General features: G+C 47.6%; 2 protein-coding genes across 2 annotated transcripts in view; both read left to right on the plus strand.

Moving 5' to 3' along the window:
* The first annotated feature begins 44 nt into the window (after positions 1-44).
* On the plus strand, positions 45-9,936 carry tubb6 (tubulin, beta 6 class V). Its single transcript, XM_072379012.1, has 7 exons — positions 45-135; positions 2,470-2,578; positions 2,664-2,774; positions 2,979-3,094; positions 4,995-5,123; positions 5,207-6,021; positions 9,806-9,936. Exons 1-7 carry the CDS (start codon positions 79-81, stop codon positions 9,876-9,878), a joined length of 1,410 nt encoding a protein of 469 aa, XP_072235113.1. The 5' UTR covers positions 45-78; the 3' UTR covers positions 9,879-9,936.
* Positions 9,937-11,806: 1,870 nt separating this feature from the next.
* dipk1c (divergent protein kinase domain 1C) overlaps positions 11,807-21,977 on the plus strand; it is a 56,621-nt gene continuing 46,450 nt past the window's right edge. The window contains exons 1-2 of the mRNA XM_072379015.1: positions 11,807-12,566; positions 16,971-17,830. Coding sequence (XP_072235116.1) covers positions 17,609-17,830 — 222 coding nt within the window. The 5' untranslated portion in view covers positions 11,807-12,566; positions 16,971-17,608. The remainder of the gene's footprint in view (positions 12,567-16,970; positions 17,831-21,977) is intronic.

Genomic DNA, 21,977 nt, shown 5'->3' on the forward strand with positions numbered 1-21,977 from the left:
GGCTGCGCGCTCGCGCTCCGCAGACGCACACCGGCATCCAGCGGCGGAGCAACGAGAGCAGAACCGACAGGAGGAACAATGAGGGAAATAGTTCACATCCAGGCGGGACAGTGCGGGAACCAGATCGGAACCAAGGTACGGACCGGCTCATCCAGAACTTTTGACTCCCCTGAACTTCTCTGATGCTCAGTCCTTCCTGTTCGGACGGTTCTCCATCACAGCTGATTGAAATGACAGAATCAGCTCTGCGGTACCGCAGAGTTCTGAACCATTGCAGAACTTTTCCAAAGCAGCTGCTAATGTTTGCAGATAAATCTGACGTTAACTTCTCCTTTCACATACAGATTTAACCGGAAATCCTACTTTTAACATGTTTATCAAACGTAGAAGGAAGTATTTAGAGTTTAATGTCCCATCAGAAGAACCTGTGAGTTAAAAGCTCTTTTTGGAGATGGTTTTAATTACCTGATACTCATAATTACAGTTATTCACATGGACCTGAGCAGGCCCGGCAGATTTATGTTTAATTAAGTTTTAATGTTAGAATCTTAAACTGAAACTCGCAGCTCAAAATATCCAAATCTAAAGTGCGATCTGAGGGCAGTCTGAGGGGGAGCGGCGTGAACTCTGAGCCACCGACAGACTATGTCAGGAATCTGCGCTGTGGCTTCTCTGGGCTGTCGACTTCAGACTCAAGAGAGTGAAACATGAGACCGAGCCCGGAGCAGGAGGGACAGCGGGTGGGAAAAAGCTTGGGAATCAAACGTATTCAACTCATTTTTTAACTCTGCTGAGTTGCAGCACGGGACAGCGAGAGGTTCGGGTTAAAACCCGCCGCTGTTTGCAGTCTGATCAGGACCCGGTAAAGGGTCAGTGCACATTAATAGACTGAGTGGTGTAAAGCCTGTCGAGGAATCCGAGTCCATCTTCACCCGAGTTTCCAGCCGCGAGACTCAGAAACCGTCCCGGTTCAGAGGTCATTTAAGGAGCTTTCAAACCTCCCTGATCCTCATGCTGAGGGATGGACTCTGACTGATAGATGAACTCCCTGAACAGGGCTTTATCTCTGCTGTAAAGCTGTCAAACCCGGAGCTCCGAGGCTCTTCTACACGAAAACTCCGGTATGTCCACACATGAAACCCACAGATTACAGCCTGCAGCAGCTAATCCACAATCCCAAATTAGAAAAAGGTGGCAGGGTTTATGGGAACCATGATCTGGTCCTAAAGCAGCCTCCATGACTCAGTCTCTGGGCAGCAAAGAAGCTCAGAGGAGCTCCAGTTTGTCCACAAATGTGTTTAAAACTCAGAGAAAGACTGGAAGGGATCTGCATATTTCTGGGAGCAAGCCTAAAATGGACAAATCTGTCATGTTTTAGCTCGTTAGCTCAATTTAAATAGTTAATATACATTAATTTTGTGGCATTTCAGGCTGCAACACCTTCGGTTTAGTTAAAGATATTTACCAGGTATTTTAAACACATGATCTGGTCCTGAAGCAGCCTCCATGAGCAGCAAAGATGTTCAGAGGAGCTCCAGTTTGTGTTAAAAACAATGTTCCTCAGAGAAAGACTGGAAGGGATCTGCATATTTCTGCCTCTGCAGAGCAGAATATCATTAAAGCATTCAGGGAACCTGGAGGAGTTTCAGTGTAAAGGACGAGGGAGCGAGCCTAAGCTGGACCCCGTGACCTCTGACCCCTCAGACGCTGCATCAAGAACCGTCATTCATCAGCAGCTGATAGAAGCACATGGACAAGGGATTACTGTGGAAACCTTTGTCCAGCACCACAATACAGAGTTCCATTCACAGGCTTTACTGTGCAGGAAAGAAGCCTGATGTTAACCTCGTCCACTTCTCTGGGCTCGGAGGCGTCTGGGATGGACCGTCACACGGTGGAAACGTGTGCTGTGGTCAGACCCATCAGTATTCCACATCTTTGCTGGAAGAAATGGAGCAAAGAGCAAAAGCAGCATCCAGCCTGCTGTCAGCAGCCAGTCCCTGCAGCCAGGCTCTGTGATGGTATGGGGTTGGATCAGGGGGCAAAGCTCATTTCCACTTCTGTGACGGCAGCATTAATGCAGAAAAGCTCTCTGAGATTTTACAGCAACATATGCTGCCTTCAAGGCCACATCTTTTCCACTTTGCATGAAGCGTCTTACTAACTTTGTTTTGTTTGTTACGGTCTGACATGAAATAAAAAGTCAAAGAAAATGTAAGAATCGTGCTTTTAAACACTGTCCACAACAGAAAAATGAGCAAAAAAGCAGTATTTCACAAAGCTAAACATGTCTGATGTGGCTTTTCTTTAAGATTGTGTTTGATTTGAACGTCTGAGACCGAGGCAACACAAGCTGATGATGTCTTCTATGACTACAGTCTTAGTTAAACCTCAGATGTGAGGCAGTGAATGCACCGTGTGGGCAGGCATTCAAGAGCTCTTTTCTTGTCTTTTCTTTTGCTCGTTCAGTTCTGGGAAGTGATCAGTGACGAGCACGGCATCGACGCTGCAGGAAACTATGTGGGCGACTCGCCTCTCCAGCTGGACAGGATCAACGTCTACTACAATGAAGCTTCCTGTAAGCACAGCGCCTGAAAGGGCGTCTCTGGCATCTCCCGATGGGCTGATTTAGATAAAACCTGATGACTCTTCTGTTTGTGCAGCGCATAAATACGTCCCCCGGGCCGTGTTGGTTGACCTGGAACCAGGAACCATGGACAGCGTTCGGTCCGGAGCCTTCGGACAGCTCTTCAGACCAGATAACTTCATCTTTGGTAAAGTGTGATTTATTTATTTCTTTCTTTGTTAGGAACAAACTGAGGGTTGATTCAGATGCTGCTGTGGAGGTTTGTGTGGTTGGAGAAGACAGAGAAAGGAAGGTTTCACTGATCCTCCTCCTGCCCACAGCCTGAGAAGCGGGTCATGGGCTGCATCTGTCGCCCTGATCGGTTCACATTTCACATGGATTTACTCTGCAGGTCAGACAGGTGCTGGGAACAACTGGGCCAAAGGTCACTACACAGAGGGGGCGGAGCTAGTGGACTCAGTCCTGGATGTAGTGAGGAAGGAGTGTGAGCACTGCGACTGTCTGCAGGTGAGGAAATGCATTATTTTCTTTTGTCTTTTAGTCATCGGACATGTTTTATTTGCAGAAACAGCCTCAGAGCTAAAGCTAAAGGAAAACGTGGCGAACTCTTCGGCTCCCCCTGCAGTTGTGATGTAATACAACAGAGCTCAGCATTAACCCTGCAGAGGCCACAAAGACACCGTCAGACGCCCACAAAAATGCCGAGTGACCGTAAGAACGTTGTGGTGCAGGGCTGGAAACCAAAGAGGTTCGAGGACAGTTTCAGGCCCGGAAATGTGCTTCGGTCCGAGTCAGAGGCACAAAGTTTTTAGGTTCACAAATTTCACTTAACCTGAAGGTCAAAGGTTCAATTCCCAACTGCCTCCTGAGGAAAGATACTGAACCTCTTGTTGTCCTCATTACGCGTCGATGACATCATCCCAGTAAACGCCCCGATGTAGAAAGCCCCCCCGATAGCCCCCAATAACAACAACACGGCAGCTATGAGCTAACAGCAGCTATGAGCTAACAGCAGCTATGAGCTAACAGCAGCTATGAGCTAACAGCAGCTATGAGCTAACAGAGCTATGAGCTAACAGAGCTATAGCACACGTTCATTCATTCATTCTTCTTAAAGTATTGGTGAAATAAAGACAGATAATGCCTTATTTAGAGGCTGCATCCTCTAAGCCCCGTTCACTCCGTTATATGGATCTCCAGTTATCTAAATATCTTCCGAAGGACGCCGACTTTCACCAAACTGTTCTCGGTGAGCAGATGAACGTATTTTAAGCGAACTTCCCCTTTTAAAGCAACAAACATCGGAGCTGAGGTGTTCTCTGTGACCCTGAAACTTATTGTGCTAAAGAACTCAATAAGCAGGAGGCCGGTATGTTGAGCCACGACCCCAGAGGATCTTTTTTCCTGAGGTCTGGAACTGAAATGTTGTTCCGTGTGAACGAGCTAAACTAACCTGGAACTCTTCCTGTTTCGTTTCAGACCGAAAGCCCAATATTCATCATCTGTGTCTGAAAAACATCTTACTGACAATGCAGCATAAATACAGTAGATGTTTCTGTATTTATCAGACGCTTTTATCCAAAGCGACTTACAAATGAAGATATAACAGCTTTATAAAAAGCTAACAATAAGCTCCATAGAAGGAACCCAGGAGTCCGACTCTGTCAGAGGGGACAGAGTAGAGATAGGGTGCAGGCATAGAAGGAAGTGCAGAAAGATAAAGTGCAGAGATAGAGGGGGGAGGGAAGTACAAGGTAAGTGCTGGGATAGGAGATGCTCTCTGAAGAGCTGGGTTTTCAGGAGCTTCTTGAAGATAGACAGGGACGCCCCTGTTCTGGTAGCGCTCGGTAGGTCATTCCACCATCGTGGGACGACACATGAACAGAGTTTGGATTGTCTTAGGCGTGGTGTAGGAGCTGCTAGACGACAATCCTGGGACCAACGGAGGGACCCAGTTGGGACAGAAGCCTTTGCAAGAGCATTCAAGTAGATGGAGCCGTTCCATTAAGCTCTTTGTAGCTAACATCAGGGACTTGAACCTGATGCTAAGGGCAGCCAGAGGAGCTCAATGAACAGAGGGGGGACGTGTTCTTTTAGGCTGATCCAAGACCAGACGCACCGCCGCGTTCTGGACCATCTGCAGAGGTTTCACAGGCTGGAGACCAGTTAGGAGACCAGTTAGGAGACCAGTTAGGAGACCAGTTAGGAAACCAGTTAGGAGACCAGTTAGGAGACCAGTTAGGAAACCAGTTAGGAGAGCAGTTAGGAGACCAGTTAGGAGAGCTTTGCAGGAGATGACCATGGCCTGCACCAGGAGCCGGGGGGCATGTTGGGTCAGGTAGATAAATATCTGAGAGGAAAGCTCTGTGATGGTCTCCTCGTCAGCCTGCTGTCATTCTGCCTGCAGGGCTTCCAGCTGACCCACTCTCTGGGAGGGGGCACCGGCTCGGGAATGGGAACCCTGCTGATCAGCAAGATCCGGGAGGAGTACCCCGACCGCATCATGAACACCTTCAGCGTCATGCCCTCGCCAAAGGTACTGCGTCCGTTCGGCTCTGCTTGGCCTCTGTTTCAGGACAGCTTGACGTCTCTTCATCCCTAATGTTGTTTGACCTTCAGGTGTCGGACACGGTGGTGGAGCCGTACAACGCCACCCTGTCGGTGCACCAGCTGGTCGAAAACACAGATGAGACCTACTGCATCGACAACGAGGCCCTTTACGACATCTGCTTCCGGACCCTCAAACTCACAACACCCACCTATGGGGACCTCAACCACCTGGTGTCCGCCACGATGAGCGGCGTGACGACCTCGCTGCGTTTCCCGGGACAGCTCAACGCAGACCTCCGCAAACTGGCCGTCAATATGGTGCCGTTCCCTAGGCTCCACTTCTTCATGCCAGGGTTCGCCCCCCTAACGGCGAGGGGCAGCCAGCAGTACCGGGCACTCACCGTTCCCGAGCTTACTCAGCAGATGTTCGACGCCAAGAACATGATGGCGGCCTGTGACCCTCGCCACGGTCGCTACCTGACAGTCGCCACAGTCTTCCGCGGGCCGATGTCCATGAAGGAGGTGGATGAGCAGATGCTGAACATCCAGAACAAGAACAGCAGCTACTTTGTGGAGTGGATCCCCAACAACGTGAAGGTGGCGGTCTGCGATATTGCACCCCGCGGGCTCAAGATGGCCGCCACCTTCATCGGCAACAGCACCGCCATCCAGGAGCTGTTCAAGCGGATCTCGGAGCAGTTCTCGGCCATGTTCCGACGTAAGGCTTTCCTGCACTGGTTCACAGGCGAGGGCATGGATGAGATGGAGTTCACGGAGGCGGAGAGCAACATGAACGACCTGGTGTCCGAGTACCAGCAGTACCAGGAGGCCACGGCCAGCGACGGCGATGAGAACTTTGAGGACGAAGAGGATGAGATCAACGAGTAAGGAGAGCGAACACCCGCCGGTATACTTCTGAGAGCACGGGTAGAGTATACTGGAGTGGTGTAGTTTCCCTAAAATGGATACTTTCAGGGTTGTTTATGGGGAATTTATATCATTTTCATTATTTAAAATTAATTTAAAGAAAATAAGACAAACTGAGTTCTTTACATTCGACACATTTTTCTGGTAAATTATCAAATTCTCAGTATGTTCTTAAACATTAACCTGACAACTTCTTCTAAATCCACCTGAACCATGTGTGATGAAATCAGGATGAAAGTTACTACAGCTTGGTTTCAGAACCCAGATACTGAATTAAAGACTTTTTCTACCTTGAGAACTGCAGCAGTCTGATCCTTGAGCTTCCTGCTGTTTCCTAGATGTTTCCTAGATGTTTCCCGCTGTCTCCTTGTATTTCCTTGTGATTCCTGCTGTCTCCTTGTATTTCCTGCTGTTTCCTAGATGTTTCCCGCTGTCTCCTTGTATTTCCTTGTGCTTCCTGGTGTTTCCTGCTGTCTCCTAGGTGTTTCCTGCTGTTTCCTTTAGCTTCCTGCTGTTTCCTTGTATTTCCTGCTGTTTCCTTGTGCTTCCTGCTGTTCCTTTGTATTTCCTTGTGTTTCCTGCTGTCTCCTTGTGCTTCCTGCTGTTTCCTAGTATTTCCTTGAGCTTCCTGCTGTTTCCTTGTGCTTCCTGCTGTCTCCTTGTGCTTCCTGCTGTTTCCTAGGTGCTTCCTTGTATTTCCTTGTGCTTCCTGCTGTTTCCTTGTATTTCCTTGACCTACCTGCTGTCTCCTTGTATTTCCTGCTGTTTCCTAGGTGTTTCCTAGGTGCTTCCTTGTATTTCCTTGTGCTTCCTGCTGTTTCCTGCTGTTTCCTAGGTGCTTCCTTGTATTTCCTTGTGCTTCCTGCTGTTTCCTAGGTGCTTCCTTGTATTTCCTTGTGCTTCCTGCTGTTTCCTAGGTGCTTCCTTGTATTTCCTTGTGCTTCCTGCTGTTTCCTGCTGTTTCCTAGGTGCTTCCTTGTATTTCCTTGTGCTTCCTGCTGTTTCCTGCTGTTTCCTAGGTGTTTCCTGCTGTTTCCTTGTATTTCCTGTTGTTTCCTTGTATTTCCTTGAGCTTCCTGCTGTTTCCTGGTTGGCTGAAGGTTGCAGGAGTATTTCTGCCCCCTGCAGAATTCAGTCAGTTCTCCTTTAACAAAGCCGGTTCTCTGTAGGCTGAAATAAAACGGCACATTTGCTTTTTCCCTCTAACGGCTCCATATCAGCACTTTTTGTATTCCGTTTGTGTGTTCGTTGTGATTTTTGTACTTGTGAGCACGTCTTTACAGGCCGACCGGAGGTTGAAATAAAAACTCTGTTCAAGGCTTAAACTGTTTTGTCTTTCTGTGTCTTTGCAGTCCAAACTTTATGTTCTGTCTCTCTGAATCTGAGCTGCTGCTGTTTAATTATCTTAAAGATTTGCTAAAGCTGGTTCATGTCGGCTTGACCTTTTCACATGTTGAACAGTTTTATGGAACTAAATTAGGTCAGAGGTGCAGAATATGAACTCTTCGCTGTTGTTTTTTGTCAGTTTCATGAACTCTGAGCGGTTTTGTTGAACAGTTACAGATTTATTTTCTTTTTTAGCAGATATTTCTGCTCCCAGCGGATGATTCTTCCTGAATGTTGATGATTAACCTTTGATTTATAACTCTGGGATGAAGGGGTAAATGATTTGGTTGACACAGGATCTAGTTTTCTTGTCCTTCATCCAAAGGAGGATTTGTGTCATTTGACATGTTGAATCGGAGAACTCGGAGCATCTTTGTGTTGGATTTCAGCCCCAGACTAAAGATTAATGGTTTCTTTATTGGCTCTAACCCTCCAAAGCGTCCTGACCGACCGAAGCTCTCACCTGGACATGAACATGTTGGTTTGACCTTTTTATACTCATTTCTTTTTCTTAAAAAGCTCAAAGTGAGACGAGGCACTGAACTCCTTCCTGTTAGTTGTTCTTTGTGGATATTTTAAACCCCTGTTAAGGTTAACATGTTTGATTTTTCTCATTTCCGAAGGTTTTATTGATTTTTCTTCTTGTTTTTTACACAAACTCTTGAGTTGAGGCCAACCTGAACAGCGATTCTTTCTGAAGTTTAGAAAGATGTCGTTTTAAAAGCATCGAGTCAGCGTAATTGTTTAAGTCACCTGACTGTACGACACATTCAGCCTGTTAATCTGCAGCCTCCTGTGTGAGAGTTGATTTCCCAGCACTTCTGTTTGTGTGGTGGATTACATGCAGAGCAGCAGCAGCCGTGGCTAAAACCATAAAACCGCTTGGCTCATGTCTGTGGATCTATTCTCCATCTGTGGCCCTTTGTCTCTGCGTTCAGCAGCGTTCAGCAGCGTCTGTTTAACACCGACCGAGGCTGCCTGGCTGTGTTAAAACACTGTGAAGCTGTTGCTCTGACTCCTTATAAAGGCAGCAGCCTCCTCCAGGAGCAGCAGCAGCCTGCTCATCACTCAGCTTCTGCCCCCAGAACTCTTCCAAAGTTTGGTTCATTCAGACCAGGAAAATATCTGAAAATCAGAGACTGACGTCCTTCAGTTGTTTCTGGTCTCACAGTTTCAGAGGAGGAAGAGCTGAACCTTGGTCCTGCATTATAACCTCTGCCTGGAAGGAACTGGGCCAGAACATTTCATAGTAGCATGAAGATGATGTGCTCCATTTACAGCAGAGTTTATGCATTTAGCAGACGCTTTTATCCAACTTACAGGTAGGCAGAGGGTAAGGGGGTCTTGCCTAAGGACCCCTACTGGAGACAGTACCTTTCATGTAGGGCAGGGATGTCAAACTCTTGCTTCAGTTGTTTCTGGTCTCACAGTTTCAGAGGAGGAGGAGCTGAAACCGTAGTCCTGCAGGGGGGCATTATAACCTCTGCCTGGAAGGAACTGGGCCAGAACATTTCATAGTAGTGTGAAGATGATTTACAGCAGATTTTATGTTTATGTTTCTGCATTTAACAGACGCTTTTATCCAACTTACAGATAGGCAGAGGGTAAGGGGGTCTTGCCTAAGGACCCCTACTGGAGGTAATACCTTTCATGTAGGGCAGGGATGTCAAACTCTGGTCCTCGAGGGCCGCTGTCCTGCAGTTTTTAGATGTTTCCCTGCTTCAACACACCTGAATCAGATCAATGCATCATTAGCAGACTTGTGCAGAACTTAACAATCTTTCAAAGAGATCAATTTCATCTGAATCAGGTGAGTTGAAGCAGGGAAACATCTAAAACCTGCAGGACAGCGGCCCTCCAGGACCGGAGTTTGACATATGTGATGCAGGGGATTTGAACCCAGAGTTCCCACATAAAAGGTGGCAATCTTACCACTACACTATCCAGTCCATAAAATGTTTAATGTGGTTGTGAAGGATGCAGCCTTAAGAAGGACATGTGGGGACCGGGTTCTGAAGACATGGCAGCAGTATGTCTGAGTTCTCAACAATCTGTTGGTAAACCTACTCTGTTAACCTTTCGGTTAACAGTCAAAGTCTCAGAGACTCATCACAATGAGCTGCTGTGGGTTCAGACCAGAGATGAACTGTTCAAACACTTTATATGAAAGAAGGAGTTTGTTCTGATGCTGGTCAAACGGTAAACAGCACAGTCTCCTCAGCAGCTCGTCCTCTGGATGCTGCTTCACCAGGAAGCTTCTGGGCCTCCGGGTCCTTTGCTTAAAAGATGGTTTCTCAGCTTGGAGGTGATGATCACCTGTTTAAGTTAAACTCACCGTTGCTGTTCGTCCAACAGGAGCTGGGATGCAGAGCAGCGATTTGACGAGCCAATCAGAGAGCAGGAGGACAATCTCAGCCCACTCAGCTGAAGATGGAGGCTCTGCAGCAGGACGTTTTTTTCTGTGATTCTTCATGATATTTTTACGTTTGTGGAATTAAATGTAAACGAGAAAACTAATAAAGGTGAGAACCAACAAAAGAAAAGGGCTCGTAATCATTCAAAAGTGCTGAGGTCCGAAGCTGCCTGAGTCCAGATTAACAGCAAGCAGGAGAAAAGTAAGAATTACAGGTCAGTTAATGCAGAAAAGCAGGAAAAAGCGTGAAAGTGAGGACCTCTAGTGGCCCAAATGGAAACAACATGAACTCTTCCTGAAGTTGTTTTTAACTCGGACGAGTTCTTGGGTCGGATCATCAGACCTTCATCACTTTGTCTGATGTATTAAAGCAAACTTTTCTGGGAAATTACACAAACTGTGGCAGTTTGGCCTGAGAAACCTTCAGATGAGTCCATTTCTCTCTGTAGAAATTCTGCTTCCTGAGTTGCTAAAAGCAGCAGAGCGCCAGCGGGGGGGGGCTAACGCATCAGCTGACATGTGAAATCCTTTTGGTCACCCCTCCTCCAGCTCCTCTCCTGTAACTGTCAGCATTTACCACCAGGAGGCGCAGCAACACAACATCTGCGTCTCTCGTCCCATCGCAGCTCCCCACGAGGCTCTTAGAAGATTAAAATGAGGTTTAAAGGTGAGGGAGTGCATTATTTAAATGGGGTTCCCACGGAGCGAGGAGTTGTGCATCTTTTTACTCTGAATTAAGCAGCTCTCCTGTAAATCTAATGCACACAAACGGCTAAAACATGCTCTGAGAAGATGCTGGCTCAGCACGTTCATGACTAAACATATCTGCGAGAAAAGCTGCTGCCTCTGAGGAGCCAGCTCAGATAATTGGCTGCAAGCTAACGAGGAGGCTGTGATAAATGTGACACGGTGGCTCAGATGAGCGGATAATGTTCATGAGAGTCCTGCAGAGACTCTGCTGCACAGCTAAGGGTTTAATTGGCAATTAAAGGACAGCAAGGCTGCAGCTGCTGTTCTTACTGTCCTGCAGTCACTACCCAGCTCTGTGGCTTTCCCCCTTTCTCTCTGGACTTATCTCTTTGAGGATTTGTTCAAATTAGGCAGGTTGTGGGTATCTGAGTGAGAGAGTTTTCTCAGGAAGGATTAATCAGGCAGCGCTGAACTGATTCTGTCCTCATGGAGAGTTTGTTAGATGCACTAAAACATGATGTCGCACATCTTCAGGACCTCCAACAGCACCATCCTGAGCTCTCCTTGGTCCAAACCTTTCATTTTCCAGATGGAAGGCATCCTTTTCCTTTTGGGGATCAGTTAGCCGTCATCTGGTGCTTCAACCAGGGTGTTGGGGGCCATTTTGAGGCCTAGACGACAGTTATTCTTTTAAATTAGACGTAGACTACGCTATCTGTCTGATGTGTGTCACGCTCACTCATCGGTTCAGCTTAGATTTAAGCCCCTGCAGCGTTTTTCACCCCTGAAGGCATCAAACGGCACATGGAGCGGTTTGTGCAGAAGCTGCTGTTGTGCAAACCGCACCCTGATGTTTGCACAACTTTATTGGAATTTTTTTACAAACAGAGCAGTTACTGACATGCCAAAGCCTCCGAGCTGTTACTGAAGTGCACGCTGAAGTGCACGTTATGTGTGTCAAGACTTTTCTGTTTGACTCAGCAAGGCTGCATGTGGGCACTGAACCCGAACTGAGACCTGCTGCCGTGGTAACGGGGTAAAAGGAGGAGGAGTTGCTCAGGGGAGGATGAAGGGGTGTTTTCTGGAATTAATTTCTTGCAAACTTTCATTGACATTAAGGCTAAATGGAGACTTGTCCTCAGAAGAGAGTGAATTCCTCGAAGTGTGAGAGCTCAGATGGGTTTGTGTCCCCGTGATATGAATAAGAGAGAGAGAGCAGGAAAGCAAAGGGAAAGACGAAGAAGGAGGGAAGAAGAATGAGGCTGCATGAACAAGCCTGAGCGCGACACACACTCTCCCTCCCACAAACACACACACCTCTCACACACTCTCTTTTGCAGCCGGGCGGTGTGGAGCGTCAGACCGGGAGAGAGGAGCGAGGTGGCAGCAGCGTGAGGAGAAGCCTCTGAAACACCAGACGGCCGCCTGCCAGTCCAGAATCAGGGTTCACACCGAGCCCCACAGTTGGACCATCTTCTGGTGGAAAAGTCCGTTTATTCCCAGAAGCATCTCTGTGAGCTGAGACCTGCTCCTCCAGCTGCTGCCACGGGAAGATTCAGCTCAGACCGGATGAGGACAGACCAGCAGGATTTACAGTCTGACCACTCCTGTGTCGCCTGAGGGGAATCCTTCAGTCCATCAGCTTCAAGACAAATGAGAAGGATCAAGAGGACCAAAAAGTTTGCAACCTGAGAGTTGAATCCTGGTTTCTTCCAATGGGAACCCACAACCTGATGAGTGATTCTGGAGCTGACGGCTCGCAGCTGCTGCCTTAATGAACAAAGTTTACCCTAAATCTGGAGTTTGAGTTTAAAAGTTCTGTTGTTTCTTCTTCTCAGAGGAGGAGGAGGAGATATGATGTGGTCTGACAGCCCTGCAGCTTATTCCAGGGTCTGTAGAGTCGCCACTGCTGCTTTTTCTTTTCTCTTATTCTAACAAGAACATCCAGAGCGGCACATTTTCCGTGTCTTCGTGGTTTCACGGAGGCAGAAGTGTCACCACGAGTTAAAAAAGGTGAGCTGATCTTTATATTCTTTTTAAGTCTTCTTATTACTGCTTCAGGGAGGAAGCATTAACAGAAAAGTTCATGAATTTAGCTCCAACCTTTGGCTGATGAGGAGTTAAACTCATGGTGCAGAAGCAGAACCGTCGGTGGCTGAATTTCAGAAATTGACTCCATTTTTCCAACCTCTAAGAATAGTAGTTTAACCCTTCGGTGTCTCCAGCATCCTGTGAGGCGCCCTCTAAAAACGCCATCAGCCCCAGAGACTGCGAGGTGGCTGCAGCTGTTCTGCTGTGACTCAGAGTCCCGGTTTTCTGTGTTTCAGACGAGTCGTCTACGAGCTCTAAGGTTTAACGGCAGAAGCTCACATTATGGAGTTAAATAATGTACATAATGTGTGTCACAAGCCACGACAAACTCAAGGGAAACTAAGATCTGCTTCATGTCTTAGATGAAGGATTTTCACACCTGTTGCATCTGAGTTGAACAGTTTCATTCTAGTTTTTTTCTTTATTTCATCATTTATTTCCCTGTTAAACTGCATGAATTACGCAGAAAAACCTTCATTTAAGTCGCGGTTTATCAGCGGTTTATCTGTGATCCAACTGAGACTTACAGTGCTCTGAGAAAGTATTCACACCCCCTGACCTTCTTCGCGTTTTCTCACATTAAAGCCGCAAACCTGACTGTATTCTACTGGGATTTCATGTGTTGAAGCGACACAAAGAAGTGGAAGGAAAGTGACCCACCGTGCATTTGTTTTCAGCCACGGCCTGAGTTGAAGCACCTTTAGCTGCAGATACATCTGCATCGTTGCATCTTTAGGTCTACATCTCTACCAGCTTTGCACATCGAGAGAATGCAACTTTTTCTCCTTTGCAGAACAGCTCCAGCTCAGTCAGGCTGGATGAGGAAGGACACAGTCATTCCCACATCCTGCCAAAGATCCTCAACAGGATTTAGGTCTGGACTCCAGGCCTCTAACACATGAAAATGCTTTGATCTGAACCATTCCAGGTTCCAGGATTGTCCTTAGCTCCGTCCATCTTCCATCATTCGGACAGAGTTCTAAGACCACCTCGAATTTAGTTCTAAGACAGAACATCCAGAACCTGTTTTATCTGAGTTCAGCTGAAGAAATGTGTCTGACATCCAGTCTTTATGGACTTTATGGAGATCTTAGAAAAGTCATCAGGCTGAAACCATACAGCTGAACCTCATCTGTGTAACCATAGCCGCATTCGAACGCAGTTCTAAGAACTGTTCACCTCAAATTAAGCTCTAAAACCTGCACTGAAGAAGACAGAACATCCAGAACCTGTTTTATCTGAGTTCAGCTGAAGAAATGTGTCTGACATCCAGTCTTTATGGACTTTATGGAGATCTTAGAAAAGTAATCAGGCTGAAACCATAGCCGCATTCGGATAGAGACGTGCTAAGAACGCAGTTCTAAGAACTGTTCACCTCAAATTTAGCTCTAAAACCTGTCCTTCCCCAGAGGAACTGTTTAATTTTGCATTCCCACATGAGTCTGGGACCTCGACAGGGACTGATGGGACGCAGCCGTCTGCGACAGACGTGTTACTTTAGCGCCACTCAGCAACAAAACAGAACCCGGGAAAAGTAAGGAGAGAAGAAAACAACAGCACCAAGAAGCTAACATGGAGAGCGAGGAGGCCACCGTGTTCACGGTCTGCATGGCGGTGATATTAATCATGGACGATCACATCAGGCGTCTAAGATGGAGGCTGGAAGAGCGCACAGCGAGAGTCAGGAGACGGAGAATCCAGCAGCGGGCGATACTTCTTCGTTTCATGGAGGAAAGAAGGAGAGCAGAGCGCCGCAGACAAAGGAGACGAAGTTTAACTTATTAAACAGGCGCCGGTTGGGTCCGTGTCGTATGAGTAAACATTTCAGACAAGGGGCGGAGCTACAGCCACCAAACACCTCCGTCATGTTCCTGTGGAGCCCAGGAAAGACCCTGAAGGAGCTGAAATGGTTCCAGGAACTAAGGGCCGTGGTCCCTAGTTCCTGAGGGTCGGGGTCCCTAGTTACTGAGGGTCGTGGTCCTTAGTTCCTGAAGGTCGTGGTCTCTAGTTCCTGAGGGCCGTGGTCCCTAGTTCCTGAAGGTCGTGGTCCCTAGTTCCTGAGGGCCGTGGTCTCTAGTTCCTGAGGGCCGTGGTCTCTAGTTCCTGAGGGCCGTGGTCCCTAGTTCCTGAGGGCCGTGGTCTCTAGTTCCTGAGGGCCGTGATCCCTAGTTCCTGAAGGTCGTGTTCTCTAGTTCCTGAGGGCCGTGGTCCCTAGTTCCTGAAGGTCGTGGTCCCTAGTTCCTGAGGGCCGTGGTCTCTAGTTCCTGAGGGTCGTGGTCCCTAGTTCCTGAGGGCCGTGGTCTCTAGTTCCTGAGGGTCGGTCCCTAGTTCCTGAGGGCCGTGGTCTCTAGTTCCTGAGGGCCGTGGTCTCTAGTTCCTGAGGGCCGTGGTCTCTAGTTCCTGAGGGCCGTGGTCCCTGGTTCCTGAAGGTCGTGGTCCCTAGTTCCTGAGGGTCGTGGTCCCTAGTTCCTGAGGGCCGTGGTCTCTAGTTCCTGAGGGCCGTGGTCTCTAGTTCCTGAGGGCCGTGGTCCCTGGTTCCTGAGGGCCGTGGTCCCTGGTTCCTGAGGGCCGGTCCCTAGTTCCTGAGGGCCGTGGTCTCTAGTTCCTGAGGGCCGTGGTCCTTAGTTCCTGAGGGCCGTGGTCTCTAGTTCCTGAGGGCCGTGGTCTCTAGTTCCTGAGGGCCGTGGTCTCTAGTTCCTGAGGGCCGTGGTCCCTAGTTCCTGAAGGTCGTGGTCTCTAGTTCCTGAGGGCCGTGGTCCCTAGTTCCTGAAGGTCGTGGTCTCTAGTTCCTGAGGGCCGTGGTCCCTAGTTCCCGAGGGCCGTGGTCCCTAGATCCTATATGTCCAAATGCACGAAACAACGTCCCTATTCCTGAGAAGGTTCTAGGAGCTGCAGAAGGTTCCTACAGTGGGCCAGCTTCCCTGCCCCTGCTGGAGAACAGCCCCCCCACAGCATGATGCTGCCACCACAGTTCACAGCAGGGATGGTGTGTTCAGGTTGAAGCTGTGGATCTCTGCAGCTCCTCCAGAGTTACCACCGACCTGCTTCCCTGGTTAATGCTCTCCTCGCCGGCCGTATCTTGGTGTGTTTCTCTTTCCATTTTGAAGGACTGAACGGTGCTCTGAGCTGTTCAAACCCTGCTTTACACTAACTGTGACCTGTTGGGCGCGTTCTTTGGTCTTCATGATGCCGTTTGTTCCCTAACGGACCGCTGAGGCCTTCACAGAGCAGCTGCATTTATACGCAGATTAAAGTGCAAACTCTAATTAGCTGGCTTCTGAAGGCAGTTGATTGCATCTTATTTTGGGCTTTCAGAGAAAAGGGCTGAATACTCAGAGTTTGGGTGGATGCAGTCTGCGTTCTTCCTGTGTGGAAAAGACAAAAAAGTCCACGTTTTGATGTTTAAATCGTACACAGAGAAGAGTTTAAAACAGTTTAGAACGGGTGACATCACCACGGAAACTACCAAAAATACCGATTAGGTCAACGAAAGTCCAACTTTCTGCGATCCGTTTAAACTCTGAATGACGACCGTGAAGCAGAACAATCACAGTCTGCTTAATGCTGTCGGATCGGTTCTGCTCCGCTGGCTTTAGCAACGTCCTGCAGGTCCGTTTCACCACGGAAACTATTCAAAGTTCTGGGAGGCGTGCCACGGTATAAACAGCAGCTGATGTCGGTCTTTACCTCCAGAGGGCCGTTTGGGAGCAGCTGTCGTGCCTCCACCTCCCAAGGAGCAGGTGATGAGCCGCTCCAGCTCCACCGGACCCCAGAGGAGTCTCCCTGAGCCCGGCCTGTGAGTGTTTCCCCCTTAATGGTTTGGATGCTTCAGTGAAAGCAACCACAACCACATCAGGGAGTCATCAGGGAGCTAAATAACCGAGTGGATGGAGAGCTGTACAGAAAACAGGCCGAACGGCAGCTGGTTCTGAATGAGCTTTTCTCTTTAGACACAGTTTCTTACAAGAAACTGAGAAGCTTGGTCTTACTTTTACAAGCTTGAAACCCACTTTGAGGAGCCCTGAAATGACCCTGCAAACCTGGAGGAAAATGAGTTTTTCAGTGAAACCTCAGAGCAGCTCTGTGAGCCAGACTCATTAGGGTCAAATCACCCAATTTTTACAAAGATATCTAAAGAGCTGACAGTCTTTCACACATTCCAGCATTCAGGACTGGTTATTCTTTCATTTTGTCTGTGTTTTCCATCCTTATGTGAGTTGATTTGCTGTCACAGTGGAGCAGCTACACAATCAGAACGACTTATTTAGAAATGAAAGCAGTAGGAACCCATCTTTATGCTGAATAAATCCATGCTTTTGTTCCCAGGTGCTGTTTCTGACATCCGGACGCTCTCCAGCATCTTGGAGCTCCTGCTCTGGAGGATTTTCCAGTTTTCTTCTGCTGGATGTTTGGAAGTTTGCTCTCTGGAGATGATTTTCAGTGACAATCTGATCAGAACTTGAGGTCTGTGAGCGTCCTCTGGAGTGAGTTTTCACAGAAAACGGGGAAGAGTTTGATGGCGACGGACCTGTTTCCTGTTGCTCTGCAGTTTTTGAGGAAAATAAATCGAAGAAGTGGATATGAAACTCGATCACCGTGGACGCCACTCCTCTTCTTCTGGTGTTTTTGCTTTAATTAACTGGACTTTCTCAAGGCCAAGCTGCTGTTTTACAAGCCTGAACTGGAAGAATATTTCCGTGGATTACTCAATGATCCATCAGCTGTAGCCCGACTGACAGCAAAGCATCATGGGAGACGTGGTTCTTCACTGCTGGAGCAGAATATGCAGATGATGCAACTCCTTTAATCGGAGCTCCTCTGACCTTTCTTTCATTCTTAAAGAGATTATTTGGTATTTTAAAACTGGAACCAACTCCTTTTGCAGCTGAAAACCCTCCAGAACCTGGAGCTCCACTCGTCTGTGTAGCTGAACAGAGGATCTTGTGTGTTCAGCATCCACCGCCATGCTCCCTGGAGGACTGGCGCCCGGTGTCGGGGGCCGCGGCGGCGGGCTGGGCCTGCTCAGGTGGCTGGGCCTAAGGCTGTGGTCCCGCCGGGGGACCCTGGTCTTCGCTCTGCTCTGGTTCGGGTCCTGGCTGTTCCTGAACGGTCTGGTTCTGGTCCACAGAAGCATCCTGTCTGACTTCTGCACCGATGACAAGAGCAAGAGGATCCTGCAGCGGCTGGTGAGTCAGGGAGAAGCTCTCGGGAGCTTTTCCTTTCACACATCCCTGTTTTAATATGTTCTGTGACATGTTCACCCTGAACAGAATCCAGGTTCAAAGAGCATCACATCAGGACTCTTTTTGCTCGGTTTGGGTGTGTTTCTGAGCTTTGAAAGCCTGAAGAAGAGCTCTGACCTGTGGATTAGTGGGTTTATACCTTCCTTATTGCTGCTTGAGTCGTTTAAAACAGCCTCTGAGCCTGTGCCACAGATGCAGGTCGCCCTGGATAAAAGGCAGAGCTGGTTTTATTTGTAATGTCGGCTGAAGTGAACCTTGGTTTCATCCAACCTCGCGTTACGTCTGTTAGTTAATGAGTTGGTCTCAGTTTGTGTGGTTCAGACTCTTTGGGGTCAGACCTGAAGCGGTTTAATGCTGCAGAGCACAACCAATCATCCTCCTTTTATTAGCTGAGCTGGAGGTTGGTGTGTGTGAACTGCAGCTGACGCTTTAACTCTAACTGAGATCAGTGAAATCTGTAAGTTTGGCAGAATTCTCTCACGTCTCTGTGGTTTTGTTGGAGTTTCTCTGCTTCCTGGTGACATGTTCTGATCCGTTTGGCTTTTTAAAATGTCAGCGAGGCACGGCTCCTCCGGAAATAAGCGACTCTTTCTTCGCTCACTGGATAAACCAAACCACCGAGAAGAATCTCAGGCAACTTCTGCAGCTGAGTTGTTGCTAAACTGATGAAGATGATGAGCGCGTCGCCTTAATATATATATATATACGACTTTAGAACCACGGTGGGAAGTTTCAGGTGGTGAAGTCCTGCAATTCAATTCAATTCAATTTTATTTATAAAGCGCCAGATTACAACAATTGTCATCTCAAGGCCCTTAAGTAATAAAGTCCAATTCAAGCCAATTGGAATTCAATTCATTGTAATCATAATCCAATTAATTCATATAGAGCTAATTCAAAAATAATATCCGAGCTAAGGAAACCAACAGATTGGACCGAAACTTGTCTTCAGTCCAATCTCCCGTCCTGAGCCTGAGGGACTGTGGAAAGGAACGACTCCCTTTAACAGGAAGAAACCTCTGGCAGAACCAGAACCAGGAAGAAACCTCTGGCAGAACCAGAACCAGGAAGAAACCTCTGGCAGAACCAGGAAGAAACCTCTGGCAGAACCAGAACCAGGAAGAAACCTCTGGCAGAACCAGGAAGAAACCTCTGGCAGAACCAGGAAGAAACCTCTGGCAGAACCAGAACCAGGAAGAAACCTCTGGCAGAACCAGAACCAGGAAGAAACCTCTGGCAGAACCAGGAAGAAACCTCTGGCAGAACCAGAACCAGGAAGGGTGGCCATCCGCCTCGACCAGCTGGGGTTTGAGAAGACAGAGAAGAGGGAAAAGAGGGGGGAAAAACACCATAACACCATTCAAAGGATACCTGCTGGAACAGGGAAACACAAGTTAATAACCACAATAATGTCACATGGACATAAAGTCATTTGAGAAATTAAACAGGAGGAAAAGAGAGCAAAGTGAGGAAAGGTCAGTTTCAGATGGTGAAGTCCTGCAGACTCCTGCAGACTCCTGGAAACACTGAGATGAAACTAAATGTGCATAAATGTGACCCTTTCCCATGATTTTAAATGCATCGTAACACTGAAGTATTTTAAGGGGTTGGAGAAGGAAATGTGCAGCGTTTAATGGAGGCGTCCATCTGCAGAGATCGTATATGCTTCCATGACCCTGACTGGCTTTATGTGTTATTTATAGACTTTAAAGTGTGCTGGGGTCTTATCGGGCTGCAGGACTAGTGCGTAACGGATGCTGGTGTTCCTCCAACTCCAGTTTGGGCCTGACTGTTTTGCATTAAGCAAATGAAGCTGCTCTTAATCGTTTTTCTGGTATTTAATGCTGGTTTCTGTCTCCTTTCATACAAAACAAGACATTATGAGATTCAGTGTGTTTGTAATCATTAATCCCAGCAGCTAACCTGTATAAATCACTACATTTATGCCTGTTTCCATGCTCAGAGGCTGCATAACCGTGTTAGATTCAACAGCACAGGCCTAACACCTAACACAGGCTAACTTAGAACAATGAGGTTTCTCAGGACGCTTCAGCCAGAGTACCTGAGAAGTGAGCTGAGAGCAGCTGGAAGAAAGCTGGACTTTCTGCAGGAATGAGCCACAACTGGAAGGAAGTTATTTCAGTGCCTGCAGAGCTTTTATTTCGGTGCCTGCGGGGCTTTTATTTCGGTGCCCGCGGAGCTTTTATTTCGGTGTCTGCAGAGCTTTTATTTCTGTGCCTGCAGAGCTTTTACTTCGGTGCCTGCGGAGCTTTTATTTCGGTGCCCGCAGAGCTTTTATTTCGGTGCCCGCAGAGCTTTTATTTCGGTGTCTGCGGAGCTTTTATTTCGGTGTCTGCGGAGCTTTTATTTTGGTGCCTGCGGAGCTTTTATTTCGGTGCCCGCGGAGCTTTTATTTCGGTGTCTGCGGAGCTTTTATTTCGGTGTCTGCGGAGCTTTTATTTTGGTGCCTGCGGAGCTTTTATTTCGGTGCCCGCGGAGCTTTTATTTCGGTGTCTGCAGAGCTTTTATTTCGGTGCCGGCGGAGCTTTTATTTCTGTGCCTGCAGAGCTTTTATTTCGGTGTCTGCAGAGCTTTTATTTCGGTGCCTGCTGAGCTTTTATTTCGGTGCCTGCGGAGCTTTTATTTCGGTGTCTGCGGAGCTTTTATTTGGGTGTCTGCGGAGCTTTTATTTCGGTGCCCGCAGAGCTTTTATTTCGGTGCCCGCAGAGCTTTTATTTCGGTGTCAGCAGGGCTTTTATTTCGGTGCCTGCAGAGCTTTTATTTCGGTGCCCGCGGAGCTTTTATTTCGGTGCCTGCGGAGCTTTTATTTCGGCGCCTGCAGAGCTTTTATTTCGGTGTATTTCAGCTGTTCTCTTGGTCTCAGTAGGTTCAGTCTGGAGGACAAACATCCGTCAGATGTTCCAGTAACAGTCAGTCAGGTGGAGATAAACGGCCAGGGTTCAGTCGCTCTTAATGGCTGCTGCTTTATCCGATGGAGCATCTGCCGCTGCGCTGTAAACACTGATAACAACCTGCTGGCTTTGCTGCCTCCGCCGGGCAGCTCGGACACTCAGTGCGCTGCATTTTAATCCTCCTTGGCCTTCTCCTCGGTCTTTGGACACTCCTGAGCACTCCTCTCATCTTATCCTCTTCTTCCTTTCCTGCTTCTCATCTTCATCAGTTGTTTTAGGCTCAGGTTTCTTTGATCTTCACCCCTTGTTATGATTTCCACCCTGCGAGGTCTCATCTGATCCCTGTCAAAGTGTTAGTGGCTGGAGGAGGAACATAAAGTGTTTCGTTTAATGCTTAAACACAGAGAACGTTTGTATTCTCCTCTTGTAGCTGTGAGAAATGTGAGTGTTGTTCTCCAGCAGCTGCTCCACAGGAAGGAGGAGGACTTTGATGTGGGAGCTTTCTGTTTGTTACTCGACAGTCAGCAGTTGTTTCTTTGGCTGAGACCATCTTTCCCGAAGCGTAACAGAAGTTTTAAAAGACTAACATGAACTTTTGATGCAGGGTATCCGGTCAGAGAGACTCATGGGGCTCATTTTGGGAGGTTTAGAGCTCTGGTAGAAGTAGATTTTAACTGAAACTTTTATCTATACTGCTGTGAAAGGACCTTTATCACATTTATCACATGAACAAGTCCACATCTGGAGGAATGAGGGCTTTGGTTGTGGAGCTCAGACCTCATTACCAAGCCTTGGAGATGACTTTCATTCTCATTTAAACCACTTGTGTTTGTTTGGCAGGGTTTACGCAATAAAAAACTACATGAATCAAGTTGGGAAAGCATCTTGGATTGCATTAAAACACATACTGTCACAAAGTAATGCATCAAATATTACTGGGTGACGGGAACCAGGCAGAGATGTAATGCTTTGGGTCGTATTTCATGTTTTGCTGTGAGATTTGGGGTTTGAAACTGGTAATAGTTATGGTAAGTTAAATATGTTACAGTAACAGTTATGGTAAGTTAAACATGTTACAGTAACAGTTATGTTAAGTTAAACATGTTACAGTAACAGTTATGTTAAGTTAAATATGTTACAGTAACAGTTATGGTAAGTTAAATATGTTACAGTAACAG

The sequence above is a fragment of the Leuresthes tenuis genome, unplaced genomic scaffold, assembly GCF_036924035.1.
Source record: "Leuresthes tenuis unplaced genomic scaffold, fLeuTen1.0.hap1 SCAF_24, whole genome shotgun sequence".
Taxonomy (NCBI): Eukaryota; Metazoa; Chordata; class Actinopteri; order Atheriniformes; family Atherinopsidae; genus Leuresthes; species Leuresthes tenuis.

Coding starts and splice junctions, on each gene's coding strand:
- tubb6 (XM_072379012.1), top strand. CDS start 79: ATGAGGGAAATAGTTCACATCCAGGCGGGACAGTGCGGGAACCAGATC. Junction 2,775..2,978: donor ACCAGATAACTTCATCTTTG/GTAAAGTGTGAT, acceptor TTTACTCTGCAG/GTCAGACAGGTGCTGGGAAC. Junction 5,124..5,206: donor GCGTCATGCCCTCGCCAAAG/GTACTGCGTCCG, acceptor TTTGACCTTCAG/GTGTCGGACACGGTGGTGGA.